Here is a 22,764-nt window from a genome sequence, read left to right as displayed (position 1 = left end):
ACTCTAACCACTAGGCTAGCCTGCCGCCTCTACACTCTAACCACTAGGCTACCCTGCCGCCTCTACACTCTAACCACTAGGCTACCCTGCCGCCTCTACACTCTAACCACTAGGCTACCCTGCCTCCTCTACACTCTAACCACTAGGCTGCCCTGCCGCCTCTACACTCTAACCACTAGGCTACCCTGCCGCCTCTACACTCTAACCACTAGGCTACCCTGCCTCCTCTACACTCTAACCACTAGGCTGCCCTGCCGCCTCTACACTCTAACCACTAGGCTACCCTGCCGCCTCTACACTCTAACCACTAGGCTACCCTGCCGCCTCTACACTCTAACCACAAGGCTACCCTGCCGCCTCTACACTCTAACCACTAGGCTAGCCTGCCGCCCCTTGAAGTAACAGCGGTCGTGTACATGTGGAGAAACAGATTGTCTGGAACAGGACAGACATGACAGGTGATTGAACCAGTCAGATGACAGAGGCTGTTGTGTCTGTATCTTTACCTGCAGGTTATCTGGTGTGAATATACCAGCGCCTGTCATCAGCAACAAGAACTGGCTAAGACTCCATTTTGTGACCGACAGGGATCACCTGCATAAAGGATTCACACTTCAGTATCAAGGTAAGACATAATCAACCCATTATTGAATGAAGTCATTGACAACCATAAAATGTTTTTTTTTTTTTTCACCTGAAAGTCTTTGTAGTTGGATAACAACCAGAAAGGGACAAGGAGGACCAAGGAACTCTTTATACAATTACCTGACTATTTTTGTGTTGCCATGTTCAACAGGTCCTCCTTGTTCTTTGATACCTAATAAGCCCTAATAACCACTAATAACCACTCATAACCCCTAATAACCACTCATAACCCCTAATAACCACCATTAGCCCCTAATAACCACTCATAACCCCTTATTTTTTATTTAATTTTTTACCTTTATTTAACTAGGCAAGTCAGTTAATTAAGATCAAATTCTTATTTTCAATGACGGCCAATGACGTTGCTGATGACGGGTATATTCACACCAGATAACCTGCAGGTAAAGATACAGTGGGTTACCTGCCTGTTCAGGGGCAGAACGACAGATTTGTACCTTGTTGGCTCAGGGGTTTGAACTTGCAACCTAGGCTACCCTGCCACCCTACTCATAACCCCTAATAACCACTCATACCCACTAATAACCACTCATAACCCCTAATAACCACTAATAACCACTAATAACCCCTAATAACCACTCATAACCCCTTATAACCACTCATGACCCCTTATAACCACTCATAACCCCTAATAACCCCTCATAACCCCTTTTAACCACTCATAACCCCTTATAACCACTCATAACCCCCAATAACCACTTATAACCCATGATAACCACTTATAACCCCATTTAACCACTCATAACCCCTTATAACCACTCATAACCCCTTATAACCACTCATAACCCATAATAACCCCTCATAACCCCTAATAACCACTCATAACCCCTGATAACCACTCATAACCCCTAATAACCCCATATAACCACTCATAACCCCTTATAACCACTCATATCCCCTAATAACCCCTCATAACTCCTTATTGCCACTCATAACCCCTTATAACCACTCATAACCCCATACCAAAGAGTACTTTCTACCTACTACTTTTCTGAAGATCTCATGTATCCGTGCAGCGTTTCATCCTCATCTTGTCTACTGATCAGTAACCTGTTCCATTCACGCTTCTCTGATTGGTTAAAGACTAATGATGTCTTTGTTCTAGTTGTATCCCTCCAGACCAAAGGACCCTATCCCTGATTGGTCAAATTGTTACAGGTGTATGATACACTGCAGAGCCAGACAGACTACTATAATACATTACCTTCCCATTCTCCTTTACCAGGACTTTGAAGATCGTGTTTATAAAGCAACCTAACAGCTAGCCAGCCAATCCAGGCCATACGTTTAAAACCATTTTCTCAATGATGGTGTTTCGCTGTAGTGCATATAGTGCACTACTTTTAACCAGATCCCCTGATTGTATGATTGTATGTCGCAAAGACATTTCCCCGGTGACAGTTTTCAGTTGTATCTGATAATTCATTGCAGCCACTTGGCTTCCTGCGTTCTAATCAGTCCCTGATTAGAGGGGAACAATGAAAACAAGACTGCGGACCTGTCTTGGAGGGTTTCTAGGGGATTGTTAGAGGGGAACAATGAAAACAAGGCTGCGGACCTGTCTTGGAGGGTTTCTAGGGGATTGTTAGAGGGGAACAATGAAAACCAGGCTGCGGCCCTGTCTTGGAGGGTTTCTAGGGGATTGTTAGAGGGGAACAATGAAAACAAGACTGCGGACCTGTCTTGGAGGGTTTCTAGGGGATTGTTAGAGGGGAACAATGAAAACCAGGCTGCGGCCCTGTCTTGGAGGGTTTCTAGGGGATTGTTAGAGGGGAACAATGAAAACCAGGCTGCGGCCCTGTCTTGGAGGGGTTCTAGGGGATTGTTAGAGGGGAACAATGAAAACCAGGCTGCGGACCTGTCTTGGAGGGTTTCTAGGGGATTGTTAGAGGGGAACAATGAAAACCAGGCTGCGGCCCTGTCTGGGAGGGTTTCTAGGGGATTGTTAGAGGGGAACAATGAAAACAAGGCTGCTGCCCTGTCTTGGAGGGTTGTAGGGGATTGTTAGAGGGGAACAATGAAAACCAGGCTGCTGCCCTGTCTTGGAGGGGTTTCTAGGGGGTTGTTAGAGGGGAACAATGAAAACAAGGCTGCTGCCCTGTCTTGGAGGGGTTGTAGGGGATTTTTTTCTCATTCATCCTATTATATTATATTCTACTCATTCATATTCATAAAAAGATATATCGGTTTTGGATTCAATTGGATACCCTTTTCACCCCCTGTAAACACGTCAGTTGCAAAGACAATCAATCTAATACATTTTTTTAATGGAATTTATCAATGAAGTTATGGTCATGCCACTGAAATGACACCCTATTCTGTTTGTAGCAGGGGTGATGGCTCACTCTTCTGTTTGTAGCAGGGGTAATGGCTCACTCTTCAGTATGTAGCAGGGGTAATGGCTCACTCTTCTGTATGTAGCAGGGATAATGGCTCACTTTTCTGTATGTAGCAGGGGTAATGGCTCACTATTCTGTATGTAGCAGGGATAATGGCGCACTTTTCTGTACGTAGCAGGGATAATGGCTCACTTTTCTGTATGTAGCAGGGATAATGGCTCACTTTTCTGTATGTAACAGGGATAATGGCTCACTTTTCTGTATGTAGCAGGGATAATGGCTCACTTTTCTAAAACAAATATGAATCCGATAGCAATTATTCATGATGTTCGTTCCTCATAAGGGGCTATGTGTTATTACTGAACTAAAACCGCCACTGTGTCTTCCTCTCATCTAACGCTGGAACTTTGTTTTATCTAATGCCATTGTTTTTATTGCTCTCATCCAGTGAAAAGCTCTGGTGAGCTGAAATCCAGAGGAGTCAAGTTACTACCGGGAAAGGACAACAATAACAAATTGTCTTTGAGTGAGTTTCCTATTTATCTTTATGCTAATCATTTACTGTGTGTGTTTGTGTTTGGGCTATTTGCTTGTTTGAGACGGGGTGGTTCTTTGTTTTAAGCTGGGGCGTTTAGCTACACTCATAGAGAAAAAGGGTTCCAAAAGGGTTCTTTGGCTGTCCCCATAGGAGAACCCTTTTGGTTCCAGATAGAACCCTTTTTGGTTCCAGGTAGAACCCTTTTTGGTTCCAGGTAGAACCCTTTTTGGTTCCAGGTAGAATTATTTTGGATTCCATGTAGAACCCTCTGTGTTAAGGGTTCTAGATGGAACTCAAAAGGAATCGCTGAAGTTCAGTCCTTTGTCTTTTTTAACAAAGGCAATGCCCCCCAGTGCTCTGTGGGAAATGGGCTCTGTCAAGCTACGCTGTATACCCATGTGGAAAAGAGTCATGAAAAACAAATAAGAATCTTGTATTATAATAAGCCATCTAATAAGGATCCGGTAAAATTGTGTGTTTTACAGTACCTTATACTGTATGTTAGTGGTATATTTGTATATACAGTAGATTGTGTGTTTTACAGTGCCTTATACTGTATGTTAGTGGTATATTTGTATATACAGTAGATTGTGTGTTTTACAGTACCTTATACTGTATGTTAGTGGTATATTTGTATATACAGTAGATTGTGTGTTTTACAGTACCTTATACTGTATGTTAGTGGTATATTTGTATATACAGTAGATTGTGTGTTTTACAGTACCTTATACTGCATGTTAGTGGTATATTTGTAGATACAGTAGATTGTGTGTTTTACAGTACCTTATACTGTATTTTAGTGGTATATTTGCAGATACAGTAGATTGTGTGTTTTACAGTGCCTTATACTGTATGTTAGTGGTATATTTGTATATACAGTAGATTGTGTGTTTTACAGTACCTTATACTGTATGTTAGTGGTATATTTGTATATACAATAGATTGTGTGTTTTACAGTACCTTATACTGTATGTTAGTGGTATATTTGTATATACAGTAGATTGTGTGTTTTAAAGTACCTTATACTGCATGTTAGTGGTATATTTGTAGATACAGTAGATTGTGTGTTTTACAGTACCTTATACTGTATGTTAGTGGTATATTTGTAGATACAGTAGATTGTGTGTTTTACAGTACCTTATACTGTATGTTAGTGGTATATTTGTATATACAGTAGATTGTGTGTTTTACAGTACCTTATACTGTATGTTAGTGGTATATTTGTATATACAGTAGATTGTGTGTTTTACAGTACCTTATACTGTATGTTAGTGGTATATTTGTATATATAGTAGATTGTGTGTTTTACAGTACCTTATACTGTATGTTAGTGGTATATTTGTATATACAGTAGATTGTGTGTTTTACAGTACCTTATACTGTATGTTAGTGGTATATTTGTAGATACAGTAGATTGTGTGTTTTACAGTACCTTATACTGTATGTTAGTGGTATATTTGTATATACAGTAGATTGTGTGTTTTACAGTACCTAATACTGTATGTTAGTGGTATATTTGTATATATAGTAGATTGTGTGTTTTACAGTACCTTATACTGCATGTTAGTGGTGTATTTGTATATTTGTTTACTTATATACCTTAAATTACATATACAATTATACAATACATGATCGTGGTGTACATGATTCCCCCCCCTTTCCTTCTCCTCCTCTCCTCCTGATAACCAGTAACATTGTGTTTCTATAGTGAATCAAGAAGCCTGATAAACAGTAACATTGTGTATCTATAGTGAATCAATAAGCCTGATAACCAGTAACATTGTGTTTCTACCTGATTGGTGTGTATCTATAGTGAATCAATAAGCCTGATAACCAGTAACATTGTGTTTCTACCTGTTATTTTGTTCCTACAGTGAACGAAGGAGGAATTAAACAGCTGTCCAATTATTGCCCGGATCCGGGGGAACCTGAGAACGGCAAACGCAGAGGCTCTGACTTCAGGTGAGCTCGTCTGTAACTTAACATGCCTGTCTACCTCCCTCACCTGGGCCTGTGTCCTAAATGGGCCCTGGTCAGACCTACCTCACCTAGGCCTGTGTTCTAAATGGGCCCTGGTCAGACCTACCTTACCTAGGCCTGTGTTCTAAATGGGCCCTGGTCAGTCCTACCTCGCATGGGCCTGTGTTCTAAATGGGCCCTGGTCAGACCTACCTCACCTAGGCCTGTGTCCTAAATGGGCCCTGGTCAGACCTCCCTCACATGGGCCTGTGTTCTAAATGGGCCCTGGTCAGACCTACCTCACATGGGTCTGTGTTCTAAATGGGCCCTGGTCAGACCTACCTCACCTAGGCCTGTGTTCTAAATGGGCCCTGGTCAGACCTACCTCACATTGGCCTGTGTTCTAAATGGGCCCTGGTCAGTCCTACGTCACCTAGGCCTTTGTTCTAAATGGGCCCTGGTCAGACCTCCCTCACATGGGCCTGTGTTCTAAATGGGCCCTGGTCAGACCTCCCTCACATGGGCCTGTGTTCTAAATGGGCCCTGGTCAGACCTACATCACATGGTCCTGTGTTCTAAATGGGTCCTGGTCAGACCTACCTCCCATGGGCCTGTGTTCTAAATGTGCCCTGGTCAGACCTACCTCACCTAGGCCTGTGTCCTAAATGGGCCCTGGTCAGACTTCCCTCACATGGGCCTGTGTTCTAAATGGGCCCTGGTCAGACCTACCTCACCTAGGCCTGTGTTCTTAATGGGCCCTGGTCAGACCTACCTCACATGGGCCTGTGTTCTAAATGGGCCCTGGTCAGTCCTACCTCACCATAGACCTGTGTTCTAAATGGGCCCTCGTCAGTCCTATCTCACATGGGCCTGTGTTCTAAATGGGCCCTGGTCAGACCTACCTCACATGGGCCTGTGTTCTAAATGGGCCCTGGTCAGACCTACCTCACATGGGCCTTCTAAATGGGCCCTGGTCAGAAGTAGTTCACTGTATGGAGAATATGATGCCCTCTGATGATCAGCCATGGAGTCAGTTGGAATATAATACATCCTCTAGACTACAGACCCTGGTAAATAAGAGACAAAACTAGATATTTTAAATTGCAGTTATGGCTTCAGTCCATCTGTCCATAATATGTCCTCAGTCCATCTGTCCATAATCTGGCCTCAGTCCATCTGTCCATAGTATGGCCTCAGTCCATCTGTCCATAATATGTCCTCAGTCCATCTGTCCATAATATGTCCTCAGCACATCTGTCCATAGTATGGCCTCAGTCCATCTGTCCATAATATGTCCTCAGTCCATCTGTCCATAATATGTCCTCAGTCCATCTGTCTACAATATGTCCTCTGTCCATCTGTCCATAATATGTCCTCAGTTCATCTGTCCATAGTATGTCCTCAGTCCATCTGTCCATAGTATGTCCTCAGTCCATCTGTCCATAATATGTCCTCAGTCCATCTGTCCATAATATATGTCCTCAGTCCATCTGTCCATAATATGTCCTCAGTCCATCTGTCCATAATATGTCCTTAGTCCATCTGTCCATAATATGTCCTCTGTCCATCTGTCCATAATATGTCCTCAGTCCATCTGTCCATAATATGTCCTCAGTCCATCTGTCCATAATATGTCCTCAGTCCATCTGTCCATAATATGTCCTTAGTCCATCTGTCCATAATGTCCTTAGTCCATATTCCAAATGATCCTAAAGCTTCTTATTATATTAGACTGTGTGGGTGGAGTTGACTGTGTGGGTGGGGCTAGACTGCGTGGGTGGAGCTATACTGTGTGGGTGGGGCTAGACTGCGTGGGTAGAGCTAGACTGTGTGGGTGGAGCTAGACTGTGTGGGTGGAGCTAGACTGTGTGGGTGGAGCTAGACTGTGTGGGTGGGGATAGACTGTGTGGGTGGAGCTAGACTGTGTGGGTGGAGCTAGACTGTGTGGGTGGAACTCCTCTCAACCTTTTTCTTCTAAAGACTTCCTTTATTACATGAATGTGTTGTTATGTGTTCAAGCATTGGAGCGACGGCTCAGTTTACCTGTGATGAGGACCATGTGCTGCAGGGCTCCAAAACCATCACCTGTCAGAGGGTGGCTGAGGTGTTCGCTGCCTGGAGCGACCACAGACCTGTCTGTAAAGGTGAGGCCCTCTTCCTGGTACATCTAATATAGATACACGCTGCCTAGAGTGACCACAGACCTGTCTGTAAAGGTGAGGCCCTCTTCCTGGTACATCTAATATAGATACACGCTGCCTGGAGCGACCACAGACCTGTCTGTAAAGGTGAGGCCCTCTTCCTGGTACATCTAATATAGATACACGCTGCCTGGAGCGACCACAGACCTGTCTGTAAAGGTGAGGCCCTCTTCCGGGTACATCTAATATAGATACGATGCTGCCTGGAGCGACCACAGACCTGTCTGTAAAGGTGAGGCCCTCTTCCGGGTACATCTAATATAGATACGATGCTGCCTGGAGCGACCACAGACCTGTCTGTAAAGGTGAGGCCCTCTTCCTGGTACATCTAATATAGATACGATGCTGCCTGGAGCGACCACAGACCTGTCTGTAAAGGTGAGGCCCTCTTCCTGGTACATCTAATATAGACATCGGCTTTGATTAAACCAGGGCCTGTGGATATATGCAGATTCTAATGGTCAAACCTTTACCTCTGTTTAATATTGTACGATAGCAGAGAATATTACACCAGCAAGGTATTATTCCCTCTCTGCATTTAAACATCTCACTCTCCTGTCTCTTGTTTCAGTTAAAGAGCTGCAGGATATTGACTGAACATGACATAATCTAGTATCCCGTTTAAACATCTCACTCTCCTGTCTCTTGTTTCAGTTAAAGAGCTCCAGGACATTGACTAAACATGACATATTCTAGTATCCCATTTAAACGTCTCACTCTCCTGTCTCTTGTTTCAGTTAAAGAGCTGCAGGAGATTGACTAAACATGACATATTCTAGTATCCCATTTAAACATCTCACTCCTGTCTCTTGTTTCAGTTAAAGAGCTGCAGGACATTGACTAAACATGACATATTCTAGTATCCCATTTAAACATCTCACTCCTGTCTCTTGTTTCAGTTAAAGAGCTGCAGGACATTGACTAAACATGACATATTCTAGTATCCCATTTAACCATCTCACTCTCCAACGCTCTCCTAGTCTCTCTCTTTTTTTATTTTTTATTTTTTTATTTAACCTTTATTTAACTCGACAATTTAGTTAAGAACAAATTCCATTCTGATGGCCTACCAAAAGGCAAACGGCCTCCTGCGGGGACGGGGTATAAAAAATAAAAAATAAAGTAAATAAAATAGGGCAAAAACACACACAAGAGAGACAACACAACACTACATAAAGAGAGACAACACAACACTACATGAAGAGAGACAACACAACACTACATAAAGAGAGACCTGAGACAACACAACACTACATAAAGAGAGACAACACAACACTACATAAAGAGAGACCCAAGTCAACAACACAGCATGGTAGCAACACATGACAACACAGCATGGCAGCAACACATGACAACACAGCATGGTAGCAACACATGACAACACAGCATGGCAGCAACACATGACAGCACAGCATGGTAGCAACAAATGACAACACAGCATGGCAGCAAATGACAACACAGCATGGTAGCAACACATGACAACACAGTATGGCAGCAACACATGACAACACAGCATGGTAGCAAAACACATGACAACACAGCATGGTAGCAAAACACATGACAACACAGCATGGCAGCAACACATGGCAACACAGCATGGTAGCAACACATGACAGCACAGCATGGTAGCAACACAACATGACAACACAGCATGGTAGCAACACATGACAACACAGCATGGCAGCAACACATCACAACACAGCATGGTAGCAACACATGACAACACAGCATGGTAACAACACATGACAACATAGCATGGCAGCAACACATGACAACACAGCATGGTAGCAACACATGACAACATAGCATGGTAGCAACACATGACAACACAGCATGGTAGCAACACATGACAACACAGCATGGCTGCAACACATGACAACACAGCATGGTAGCAACACAACATGACAACACAACATGGTAGCAGCACATGACAACATAGCATGGTAGCAACACATGACAACACAGCATGGTAGCATAACATAACAACACAGCATGGCTGCAACACATGACAACACAGCATGGCAGCATACACAACATGACAACAACATGGTAGCAACACAACATGACAACACAACATGGTAGCAGCATATGACAACATAGCATGGTAGCAACACATGACAACAAGGCATGGTAGGAACACATGACAACACAGCATTGCAGCAACACATGACAACACAGCATGGCAGCAACACATGACAACACAGCATGGTAGCAACACATGACAGCACATCATGGCAGCAACACATGACAGCACATCATGGCAGCAACACATGACAACACAGCATGGTAGCAACACATGACTACACAGCATGGTAGCAACACAACATGACAACACATCATGGCAGCAACACATGACAACACAGCATGGTAGCAACACATGACAACAACATGGTAGCAGCACATGACAACACAGCATGGTATCAACACAACATGACAACACATCATGGCAGCAACACATGACAACACAGCATGACAGCAACACATGACAACACAGCATGGTAGCAACACATGACAACACAGCATGGTAGCAACACAACATGACAACAACATGGTAGCAACACAACATGACAACACAGCATGGTAGCAACACATGACAACACAGCATGGTAGCAACACATGACAACACAGCATGGTAGCAACACAACATGACAACACAGCATGGCAGCAACACATGACAACACAGCATGGTAGCAACACAACATGACAACACAGCATGGTAGCAACACAACATGACAACAACATGGTAGCAACACAACATGGTAGCAGCACAAAACATGGTACAAACATTATTGGGCACAGACAACAGCACAAAGGGCAAGAAGGTAGAGACAACAATACATCACACAAAGCACAACTGTCAGTAAGAGTGTCTATGATTGAGTCTTTGAGTGATTGAGTCTTGTTTCAGTTAAAGAGCCGCGAAACATTGACTAATCAAGACATATTCTAGTCTCTCATTTAAACATCTCACTCCTGTCTCTTGTTTCAGTGAAAACGTGCGGATCGACACTCCAGGGTCCATCGGGGACGTTCACCTCTCCCAATTTCCCCATCCAGTACGAGAGTAATTCCCACTGTGTGTGGATTATCACTGCTAGTAACCCCAATAAGGTATGGTTTATATACTTAGGCCTTTACCTGTCAGCTCACTCCTAGCCTCTCCTAGTCTCTCCTAGGCTCTCCTAGTCTCTTCTATGCTCTCCTAGTCTCTCCTAGTCTCTCCTAGTCTCTCCCAGTCTCTACTATGCTCTCCCAGTCTCTCCTAGTCTCTCCTAGTCTCTCCTAGTCTCTCCTGGCCTCTCCCGGTCTTTCCCAGTCTCTCCTACTCTCTCCTATGCTCTCCTAGACTCTCCTAGTCTCGCCCAGCCTCTCCCAGTCTCTCCTAGTTTCCCCTAGTCTCTCCCAGTGTCTCCTAGTCTCTCCCAGTCTATCCAGTCTCTCCTAGTCTCTCCTAGTCTCTCCTAGTCTCTCCCAGTCTCTACTATGCTCTCCCAGTCTCTCCTAGTCTCTCCTAGTCTCTCCTAGTCTCGCCCAGCCTCTCCCAGTCTCTCCTAGTTTCCCCTAGTCTCTCCCAGTGTCTCCTAGTCTCTCCCAGTCTATCCAGTCTCTCCTAGTCTCTCCTAGTCTCTCCTATGCTCTCCCAGTCTCTCCTAGTTTCTCCCAGTCTCTCCTAGTCTCTCCTATGATCTCCTAGTCTCTCCTAGTTTCTCCCAGTCTCTCATAGTCTCTCCTATGATCTCCTAGTCTCTCCTAGTCTCTCCTAGTTTCTCCCATATCTCTCATTGACATTGAAGTCATTATCTACGCTTCACATTATCATGTGTTAGCTAACGTTACCTAACGTCATTAGGATAATTATGCACTGTTCCTGCATTGCTAATTCAACACACTGCAGGCATAGGCCGCATCACAAAAGGCACCATTTTCCCTATTTAGTGCACTACGTTTGACCAGTGGCCATTTGGTAAAGTGCACTATATAAAGAATAGAGTACACTGTGGGACGCTGCGCTGTCCTGTCCCCAAAGCACAGACACTACAAGGTCCTAGAGAACAACAGAAGCATGTTGCCGTCATGTTTCGCTGTTGGCATTCGACAGGAATGTGACACGCGTGGCATTTTTAAAGCTTTAATCTGAGCTCCGTGTGGACGAGGTAGAAATACACAACCTTTTTCTTCATTCACATTAAGCTTCCCTGCATGTGTCTCGTTATATGTTAAAAGCTTCCCTGCATGTGTCATGTTATATGTTAAAAGCTTCCCTGCATGTGTCATGTTATATGTTAAAAGCTTCCCTGCATGTGTCATGTTATATGTTAAAAGCTTCCCTGCATGTGTCATGTTATATGTGAAAAGCTTCCCTGCATGTGTCCCGTTATATGTTAAAAGCCCCCATGCATGTGTCATGTTATATGTTAAAAGCTTCCCTGCATGTGTCATGTTATATGTTAAAAGCTTCCCTGCATGTGTCATGTTATATGTTAAAAGCTTCCCTGCATGTGTCATGTTATATGTTAAAAGCTTCCCTGCATGTGTCACGTTATATGTTAAAAGCTTCCCTGCATGTGTCCCGTTATATGTTAAAAGCTTCCCTGCATGTGTCATGTTATATGTTAAAAGCTTCCCTGCATGTGTCATGTTATATGTTAAAAGCTTCCCTGCATGTGTCATGTTATATGTCAAAAGCTTCCCTGCATGTGTCATGTTATATGTCAAAAGCTTCCTTGCATGTGTCATGTTATATGTTAAAAGCTTCCCTGCATGTGTCATGTTATATGTTAAAAGCTTCCCTGCATGTGTCATGTTATATGTTAAAAGCTTCCCTGCATGTATCATGTTATATTTGGTTGTGTGTATGGTTAAATAAAGGGAGGAGAGTAGCTCGGTCACGGTCAGCTACGATGCATCCCAAATAGCAACCTATTCCCTACATAGTGCATTACATTTCATCAGGGCCCATATGGTTCTGGTCAGAAGTTGTGCACTATATATATATAGAAAATAGGATGCTAATTGGGATGCATCGTAGGTGACTGTGACCAGAAGATTCATAAAAAGGGAAGACAGAGAGGCAATTCATTATTTCAGTCAATAAGTTCATCTCAAATTGCATCTTTGCATGATTGCTTCTCAGTATTTGATTTGTGTTCTGAGGGGGATTGTCAAATCCATGCCATTAGCAATCTATAAAGTCCTCCCTGAAGAGCATTTGCAGTGCTTCTGGTGTCGAACAATTCAGGGCCTTGCTTTTGGTGAGAGACAACACACACTCTACTTGACGAAATGCATCCGTTTTGACAGGACTTGTTAGGATTCATTTGGTTTCTTTGTTGTGCCGTCGAATTGTCTTTCACTCATTGTGAACCGAAAAGCGGTGTGGGCGGATATTTAGTAAACATCAGAAAATGACTTGAATTAATATGATTCCGAACACTCTCCCAAAGGTGTGTTTGATGCGAATCAGCAGCTGCCAGTACGTCTGTTTATGAATGTGATATGAGATAAATGTGGAACGATTCTCCGGTCACATACTGTGACTTGATGATGCAATAGCAGTGCATACAGTGCAGTAGCTGGGTGGGATTGTGCTTCTGTTATCTCCTCTAAAGCTTTCTGTCAGCGGTGGATTAGCTGTCGTTTTACCAGATACCACGTCCTGTTATACAGCCAATCAAATGAACACATTGTTTATTTCTGCTGTCAAAAAAAGTTTAAAAAAGCGATGCGTTCATGATTTTGTTGTCCAATGAATAATGATGTGTATAAATGATATATAATAATAATTATAATAATATAATAATATAAATGAGTGGAAAATAAGGTGGCAGTATATGTTGTAAATGGGTTTATTTCCAACAGGTTATCCAGGTCAACTTTGAGGAGTTTGACATGGAGATCGGCTATGACTCATTAACCATCGGAGACGGAGGGCAAGTTGGAGACTCAAGAACTATAATACAAGTGTAGGTATTATACTTGAATTATCCTCGGATCCCACAACCACATCTAGCTGTGAGATTACACTTAAATAAACATGTCTGTTGTTCGATGGTTCAATTAAGTCCACTTAAATTCCACGTTGTTTTTAAAATGTTAATATTAACTCTATAACTAATTAACATATGTGTTGTTTGATGGTTCAATTAAGTCCACTTACATTCCACGTTGTTTTTAAAATGTTAACATTAACTCTATAACTAATTAACATATGTGTTGTTCGAGGGTTCAATTAAGTCCACTTACATTCCACGTTGTTTTGAAATGTTAATATTAACTCTATAACTAATTAACATATGTGTTGTTTGATGGTTCAATTAAGTCCACTTACATTCCACGTTGTTTTAAAATGTTAATATTAACTCTATAACCAATTAACATATGTGTTGTTTGATGGTTCAATTAAGTCCACTTACATTCCACGTTGTTATAAAATGTTAATATTAACTCTATAACTAATTTACATATGTGTTGTTTGATGGTTCAATTAAGTCCACTTACATTCCACGTTGTTTTAAAATGTTAATATTAACTCTAACTAATTAACATATGTGTTGTTTGATGGTTCAATTAAGTCCACTTACATTCCACGTTGTTTTAAAATGTTAATATTAACTCTATAACTAATTAACATATGTGTTGTTTGATGGTTCAATTAAGTCCACTTACATTCCACGTTGTTTTTAAAATGTTAATATTAACTCTATAACTAATTAACATATGTGTTGTTCGATGGTTCAATTAAGTCCACTTACATTCCACGTTGTATAAAATGTTAATATTAACTCTAATTAACATATGTGTTGTTTGATGGTTCAATTAAGTCCACTTACATTCCACGTTGTATAAAATGTTAATATTAACTCTAATTAACATATGTGTTGTTTGATGGTTCAATTAAGTCCACTTACATTCCACGTTGTTATATATTTTTTTATTTAACTCTAACTAATAAACATGTTTGTTGTTTACAATAATGACTTATCATCAAGTTTCTCTTACATGCCTGGTTGTATAAAAAAGTTAAATAGCTTTTAAGATAACCCTGTCTCTTATTTCTGTTTTTGTATTTAACCTTTATTTGGACAGATAAGTCAATTAAGAACAGATTCTTATTTACGATTACAACCGATTTGATTGGCTGAAGGGCAGTATTGTGACGGGCCATTGGTTGTATTGTGCTCTTATCTGCAGCCTGACAGGTAGCTTCGTGCCTGACCTTATTGTCAGCATGTCCCATCAAATGTGGCTGCACCTTCAGTCTGATGAGAGCGTGGGATCAATCGGCTTCAAGATCAACTATAAAGGTACAAACACTATCAAACTCTTTAACCCTAGACACAGTATACAGTCCTCCTCTGTGCTGATAACGATAACATGTTGAGATACAAACACTATCAAACTCTTTAACCCTAGACACAGTATACAGTCCTCCTCTGTGCTGATAACGATAACATGTTGAGATACAGACACTATCAACCGACCTTAGCCCATGCCTGTCCCAGACCTAGCCCCCAGACCCTAGCCCCCAGCCCCTATCCCCAGCACCTATCCCCAGCCCCTAGCCCCTAGCCCCTATCCCCAGCCCCTATCCCCAGCCCTTATCCCCAGCCCCTATCCCCAACCCTTATCCCCAGCCCCTATCCCCAGCGCCTATCCCCAGCCCCTATCTCCAGCACTTATCCCCATGCCCTAGCCCCTGCACCTAGCCCCAGCACCCCTCCCCAGGAACTCTCCCCAGCACCGTCCCCAGCCCCTATCCCCAGCACCTATCCCCAGCACCGTCCCCAGCCCCTATCCCCAGCACCTATCCCCAGCGCCTATCCACAGGGCCTATCCCCAGACCCTATCCCCAGGCCCTATCCCCAGCGCCTATCCCCAGCACCGACCCCAGCACCGTCCCCAGCCCCTATCCCCAGCCCCTATCCCCAACCCCTATCCCCAACCCCTATCCCCAGCCCCTATCCCCAACCCCTATCCCTAGCACCGTCCCCAGCCCCTATCCCCAGCACCGTCGCCAGCACCGACCCCAGCACCTATCCCCCTATCCCCAGCCCCTATCCCCAGCACATATCCCCAGCCCCTATCCCCAGCCCTTATCCCCAGCACCGGCCGCAGCACCGATCCCAGCGCCTATCCCCAGCACCTATCCATCCTAAACCTGACCCAGGGCCAGACTACCTGCATCCCAGACCTGGCCCAGGACCAGACCTTCTCCATCCCAGACCTGGCCCTGGACCAGACCTTCTCCATCCCAGACCTGGCCCAGCACCAGACTACCTCCATCCCAGACCTGGCCCAGGACCAGCCTACCTCCATCCCAGGACCAGACCATCCCAGACCTGGCCCAGGACCAGACTACCTCCATCCCAGACCAGACCCAGGACCAGACCTTCTCCATACCAGATCTGTCCCAGGACCAGACTACCTCCATCCCAGATCTGTCCCAGGACCAGACTACCTCCATCCCAGACCTGGCCCAGGACCAGAATACCTCCATCCCAGACCTGGCCCAGGACCAGACTACCTCCATCCCAGACCTGACCCAGGACCAGACCTTCTCCATCCCAGATCTGTCCCAGGACCAGACTACCTCCATCCCAGACCTGGCCCAGCACCAGACTACTTGCATCCCAAACCTGGCCCAGCACCAGACCTTCTCCATCCCATCCCAGACCTAGCCCAGGACCAGACCTTCTCCATCCCAGACCTGGCCCAGGACCAGACCCATTCCATCCCAGACCTGGACCATCACCAGACTACCTCCATCCTAGACCTGGCCCAGGACCAGACCTTCTCCATCCCAGACCTGGCCCAGGACCAGACCCATTCCATCCCAGACCTGGACCATCACCAGACTACCTCCATCCTAGACCTGGCCCAGGACCAGACCTTCTCCATCCCAGACCGGGCCCAGGACCAGACCTGCTCCATCCCAGACCTGGCCCAGGACCAGGCTACCTCCATCCCAGACCTGGCCCAGGACCAGACCTTCTCCATCCCAGACCGGGCCCAGGACCAGACCTTCTCCATCCCAGACCGGGCCCAGGACCAGACCTGCTCCATCCCAGACCTGGCCCCGGACCAGACTACCTCCATCCCAGACCGGTCCCAGGACCAGACCTGCTCCATCCCAGACCTGGCCCAGGACCAGACCTTCTCCATCCCAGACCTGGCCCAGCACCAGCCTACCTCTATCCCAGACCTGTCCCAGCACCAGACCACCTCCAACCCAGACCTGGCCCAGGACCAGACTACCTCCATCCCAGACCTGGCCCAGGACCAGATCTTCTCCATCCCAGACCAGGCCCAGCACCAGCCTACCTCCATCCCAGACCTGTCCCAGCACCAGACCACCTCCATCCCAGACCTGGCCCAGCACCAGACTACCTCCATCCCAGACCTGGCCCAGGACCAGACCTTCTCCATCCCAGACCTGACCCAGGACCAGACTACCTCCATCCCAGACCTGGCCCAGGACCAGACTACCTCCATCCCAGACCTGGCCCAGCACCAGCCTACCTCCATCCCAGACCTGTCCCAGCACCAGACCACCTCCATCCCAGACCTGGCCCAGCACCAGACTACCTCCATCCCAGACCTGGCCCAGGACCAGACCTTCTCCATCCCAGACCTGACCCAGGACCAGACTACCTCCATTCCAGACCTGGCCCAGGACCAGACTACCTCCATCCCAGACCTGGCCCAGGACCAGACTACCTCCATCCCAGACCTTGCCCAGGACCAGACCTTCTCCATTCCAGACCTGGCCCAGGACCAGACTACCTCCATCCCAGACCTGGCCCAGGACCAGACTACCTCCATCCTAGACCTGGCCCAGGACCAGACCTTCTCCATCCCAGACCTGGCCCAGGACTAGCCTACCTCCATCCCAGGACCAGACCTTCTCCATCCCAGACCTGGCCCAGGACCAGACCTTCTCCATCCCATACCTGGCCCAGGACCAGCCTACCTCCATCCCAGGACCATCCCAGACCTGGCCCAGCACCAGAGACCCTTTGAGACAGATACTATCAGTATCAAACAGATAAAATACTAACATTTGACTCATCCCTGTCTCTTTCTCTGACAGAGATTGATAAGGAGAGTTGTGGGGATCCAGGCACACCTCTGTATGGCTTCCAGGAGGGCAGTGGGTTTCTGAACGGGAACGTGCTGCGGTTCGAGTGCCAGTTTGGCTTTGAGCTGATTGGAGAGAGGATGATCACCTGTCAGAACAACAACCAATGGTCTGCTAACATCCCCATTTGCATATGTGAGTATCTGGACTTGCAGAGTATGGAGAGTATGTTCATTGTTTGAAATTCCATGTTAAAAAGCACAGTCATTCTGTGGAATATGTTTTTTATTACAATAAGTAAGGAAATACATTATTACACTTTTCAGGTTTACAGAGTAGACCTGTTAGGAAAACCCTCCCATGCTGCCTCGGTGGAATACCTTAATGAACATATGAATATCTAAACATAAACATTTCTACACCTAACCCACTCCTTTTTCCTACTCCCACAGTCCCATGTTTCTCCAACTTCACGGCGGCCGTGGGCACTGTGCTGTCCCCTGACTACCCAGAGGGCTATGGGAACAACCTGAACTGTGTGTGGATCATCATCTCTGAACCAGGCAGCCGGATCCACCTGGCCTTCAACGACTTTGACCTGGAGCCTCCATACGACTTCCTCACCGTGAAGGACGGAGACCAGGTAATGGATTGATTGAGACCAGGTAATGGATTGATTGAGACCAGGTAATGGATTGATTGAGACCAGGTAATGGATTGATTGAGACCAGGTAATGGATTGATTGAGACTAGGTAATGGATTGATTGAGACCAGGTAATGGATTAATTGAGACCAGGTAATGGATTGATTGAGACCAGGTAATAGATTGATTGAGACCAGGTAATGGATTGATGGAGACTATGTAATGGATTGATTGAGACCAGGTAATGGATTAATTGAGACCAGGTAATGGATTGATTGAGACCAGGTAATAGATTGATTGAGACCAGGTAATTGATTGATTGAGACCAGGTAATGGATTGATTGAGACCAGGTAATGGATTGATTGAGACTAGGTAATGGATTGATTGAGACCAGGTAATGGATTGATTGAGACCAGGTAATGGATTGATTGAGACTAGGTAATAGATTGATTGAGACCAGGTAATGGATTGATTGAGACCAGGTAATGGATTGATTGAGACCAGGTAATGGATTGATTGAGACCAGGTAATGGATTGATTGAGACTAGGTAATAGATTGATTGAGACCAGGTAATGGATTGATTGAGACCAGGTAATGGATTGATTGAGACCAGGTAATGGATTGATTGAGACCAGGTAATGGATTGATTGAGACCAGGTAATGGATTGATTGAGACTAGGTAATGGATTGATTGAGACCAGGTAATGGATTGATTGAGACCAGGTAATAGATTGATTGAGACCAGGTAATGGATTGATTGAGACTATGTAATAGATTGATTGAGACCAGGTAATGGATTGATTGAGACCAGGTAATGGATTGATTGAGACTATGTAATAGATTGATTGAGACCAGGTAATGGATTAATTGAGACCCGGTAATGGATTGATTGAGACCAAGTAATGGATTGATTGAGACTAGGTAATGGATTGATTGATTGATAATTGATTGAGTAGCTAGTAAAAGGGGAAGGGCATCATGGAGGTTTTTAAATCACTCTTAAAAACCCACCGTTTTAGCTTAGCCTGAAATCTTCCTAGCTTTATGTTAGTGGTTTCATACAGCCTTTCTGGGACTTTAGGTTTATTTTAGCTGAACTCTTATTTCCTCTTGGTTTGTGGTTAGTTCTTTCATTTTCTTGTTTCACCAAAAAGGTTGTGTTGTTTAAGTGTATCATTTCTTTGAATAGTGTTGTGTTGTTTAAATGCCCCCCCCCCCCCCCCCCTTTAAATAACGTTTCCACGCGATGTGGTCGCACCAGACGGGCTCGTCCATCCTGGGGAGGTACTCGGGAGCCGAGGTGCCGTCTCACTTCACCTCCAACAGTAACATACTCCAGCTGGAGTTCCAGGCTGACCACTCCATGTCCGGAAGAGGATTCAACATCACCTACAGCAGTCAGTACCCTGCTCTACTATGACCTCACCATGTCCTTACGACGCACGTTGTTTGTATTTTCTTTGTTGTTGGGAGAGAGAAGCCGTTGATGAACCAAGTGTACGGTCTTGTGAGTCACTGTAAACCCCACTGGTAAAAACACGTGTTGAATTAGCGTTCGTTCAGTGTCACACTGTTGCAAAGGCTGTACCGTCGTTACATGTGTCATGCGTCTCTTACCGCTTGGTCACCGAAAGGATGCTGGTTTGGAATATTTGAGGTGACAAGGTGAAAAATATGTCGATGTGCCCTTGAGCAAGACACTTATCCCAAATTTGCTGTTGGTGCACCAATTCAATTCAATTCAATTCAATTCAAGGGGCTTTATTGGCATGTGAAACATGTGTTAACATTGCCAAAGCAAGTGAGGTAGATAATATTATTATAAAATGAACAGTAAACATTACACATACAGATATTTCAAAACAATGCTACTATGGCTGACCCTGTAAAACAACACCTATCATACTACTATGACTGACCCTGTAAAACAACACCTATCATACTACTATGGCTGACCTTGTAAAACAACACCTATCATACTACTATGACTGACCCTGTACAACAACACCTATCATATTACTATGGCCGACCCTGTAAAACAACACCTATCATACTACTATGGCCGACCCTGTAAAACAACACCTATCATACTACTATGGCCGACCCTGTAAAACAACACCTATCATACTACTATGACTGACCCTGTAAAACAACACCTATCATACTATTATGACTGACCCTGTAAAACAACACCTATCATACTACTATGGCTGACCCTGTAAAACAACACCTATCATACTACTATGACTGACCCTGTACAACAACACCTATCATACTACTATGGCCGACCCTGTAAAACAACACCTATCATACTACTATGACTGACCCTGTACAACAACACCTATCATATTACTATGACTTACCCTGTAAAACAACACCTATCATACTACTATGGCTGACCCTGTACAACAACACCTATCATACTACTATGGCTGACCCTGTAAAACAACACCTATCATACTACTATGACTGACCCTGTAAAACAACACATTTCACTGCACCTATCCAGTGGATGGGGAAACTTGTATGTATTTAAAATAACATACAGTATATATATATATTATTATTTTTCAAACAAATGTACAGTCTTGTGTTTCATTGTATATCTTTATCTAACATTGTAGCTTCCATATCAACAACATTAATCAGTAAAACTCACAGGGCAGATAGATGTTGGATTAGTGTTGTGTCAACGTTGTATTGTAAAACAAACCCGTCAATGAAAACTCTGTTGCCAGACATCTGTTTAACAGACGTGTCACACGCCTGACGTTGTTGAGACGACACTGACGGCCATTTATATGGTTTTGTCATTTGCTGCGCGTGTGTAACGACAACTATGTTATGTGTGTTGCGATTCTACCGTACAAGCGGATGAAATTGAGATGGGAATGAAGATCCCAGGCTGTTATATGGTTGAATACAATGACACCTTAGTGTATGTTCTCCTCTGTCAAGGCAGTGCAGTCCCTTAGAGGAGGTATTGTGGTTCTGAGACCTACTGTAGGCAGCGGGAGAGTTAGCTAATCTTTTCACATAAAGAAAGTTATCTTTTTTTTTTTTTGCCACATTTCTTTCTGTGTCCTTTTTGAAATGTCTTATTTCTCATCAGACATTATATATCATGTTCTCTCTCTCTCTCTCTCTCTCTCAATTCAATTTCAATTCAAGGGCTTTATTGGCATGGGAAACATGTGTTAACATTGCCAAAGCAAGTGAGGTAGACAACATACAAAGTGAATATATAAAGTGAAAAACAACAAAAATTAACAGTAAACATTACACATACAGAGGTTTCAAAACAGTAAAGACATTACAAATGTCATATTATATATATATATACAGTGTTTTAACAATGTACAAATGGTTAAAGGACACAAGATAAAATAAATAAGCATAAATATGGGTTGTATTTACAATGGTGTGTGTTCTTCACTGGTTGCCCTTTTCTCGTGGCAACAGGTCACAAATCTTGCTGCTGTGATGGCACACTGTGGAATTTCACCCAGTAGATATGGGAGTTTTTCAAATTTGGATTTGTTTTCGAATTCTTTGTGGATCTGTGTAATCTGAGGGAAATATGTCTCTCTAATATGGTCATACATTGGGCAGGAGGTTAGGAAGTGCAGCTCAGTTTCCACCTCATTTTGTGGGCAGTGAGCACATAGCCTGTCTTCTCTTGAGAGCCATGTCTGCCTACGGCAGCCTTTCTCAATAGCAAGGCTATGCTCACTGAGTCTGTACATAGTCAAAGCTTTCCTTAATTTTGGGTCAGTCACAGTGGTCAGGTATTCTGCCGCTGTGTACTCTCTGTTTAGGGCCAAATAGCATTATAGTTTGCTCTGTTTTTTTGTTAATTCTTTCCAATGTGTCAAGTAATTATCTTTTTGTTTTCTCATGATTTGGTTTGGTCTAATTGTGCTGTTGTCCTGGGGCTCTGTAGGGTGTGTTTGTGTTTGTGAACAGAGCCCCAGGACCAGCTTGCTTAGGGGACTCTTCTCCAGGTTCATCTCTCTGTAGGTGATGGCTTTGTTATGGAAGGTTTGTGAATCACTTCCTTTTAGGTGGTTGTAGAATTTAACGGCTCTTTTCTGGATTTTGATAATTAGTGGGTATCGGCCTAATTCTGCTCTGCATGCATTATTTGGTGTTCTACGTTGTACACGGAGGATATTTTTGCAGAATTCTGCGTGCAGAGTCTCAATTTGGTGTTTGTCCCATTTTGTGAAGTCTTTGTTGGTGAGCGGACCCCAGACCTCACAACCATAAAGGGCAATGGGCTCTATGACTGATTCAAGTATTTTTAGCCAAATCCTAATTGGTATGTTGAAATGTATGTT

The 22,764-nt window shown here is 44.2% G+C and overlaps 1 protein-coding gene across 1 annotated transcript in view; it reads left to right on the top strand.

Moving 5' to 3' along the window:
* LOC139393681 (CUB and sushi domain-containing protein 3-like) overlaps window positions 1–22,764 on the top strand; it is a gene marked incomplete at its 5' end in the record, with an annotated part of 562,572 nt that overhangs the window by 126,497 nt on the left and 413,311 nt on the right. Inside the window, 10 exons of the mRNA XM_071142025.1 lie at window positions 513–625; window positions 3,451–3,528; window positions 5,415–5,502; window positions 7,519–7,643; window positions 10,690–10,811; window positions 13,560–13,663; window positions 14,892–15,004; window positions 17,791–17,973; window positions 18,231–18,421; window positions 19,686–19,821. Coding sequence (XP_070998126.1) covers window positions 513–625; window positions 3,451–3,528; window positions 5,415–5,502; window positions 7,519–7,643; window positions 10,690–10,811; window positions 13,560–13,663; window positions 14,892–15,004; window positions 17,791–17,973; window positions 18,231–18,421; window positions 19,686–19,821 — 1,253 coding nt within the window. The remainder of the gene's footprint in view (window positions 1–512; window positions 626–3,450; window positions 3,529–5,414; window positions 5,503–7,518; window positions 7,644–10,689; window positions 10,812–13,559; window positions 13,664–14,891; window positions 15,005–17,790; window positions 17,974–18,230; window positions 18,422–19,685; window positions 19,822–22,764) is intronic.

The sequence above is a fragment of the Oncorhynchus clarkii genome, unplaced genomic scaffold (genome assembly GCF_045791955.1).
Source record: "Oncorhynchus clarkii lewisi isolate Uvic-CL-2024 unplaced genomic scaffold, UVic_Ocla_1.0 unplaced_contig_214_pilon_pilon, whole genome shotgun sequence".
Taxonomy (NCBI): domain Eukaryota; kingdom Metazoa; phylum Chordata; class Actinopteri; order Salmoniformes; family Salmonidae; genus Oncorhynchus; species Oncorhynchus clarkii.
This window is presented reverse-complemented; position numbering and strand designations above follow the sequence as displayed.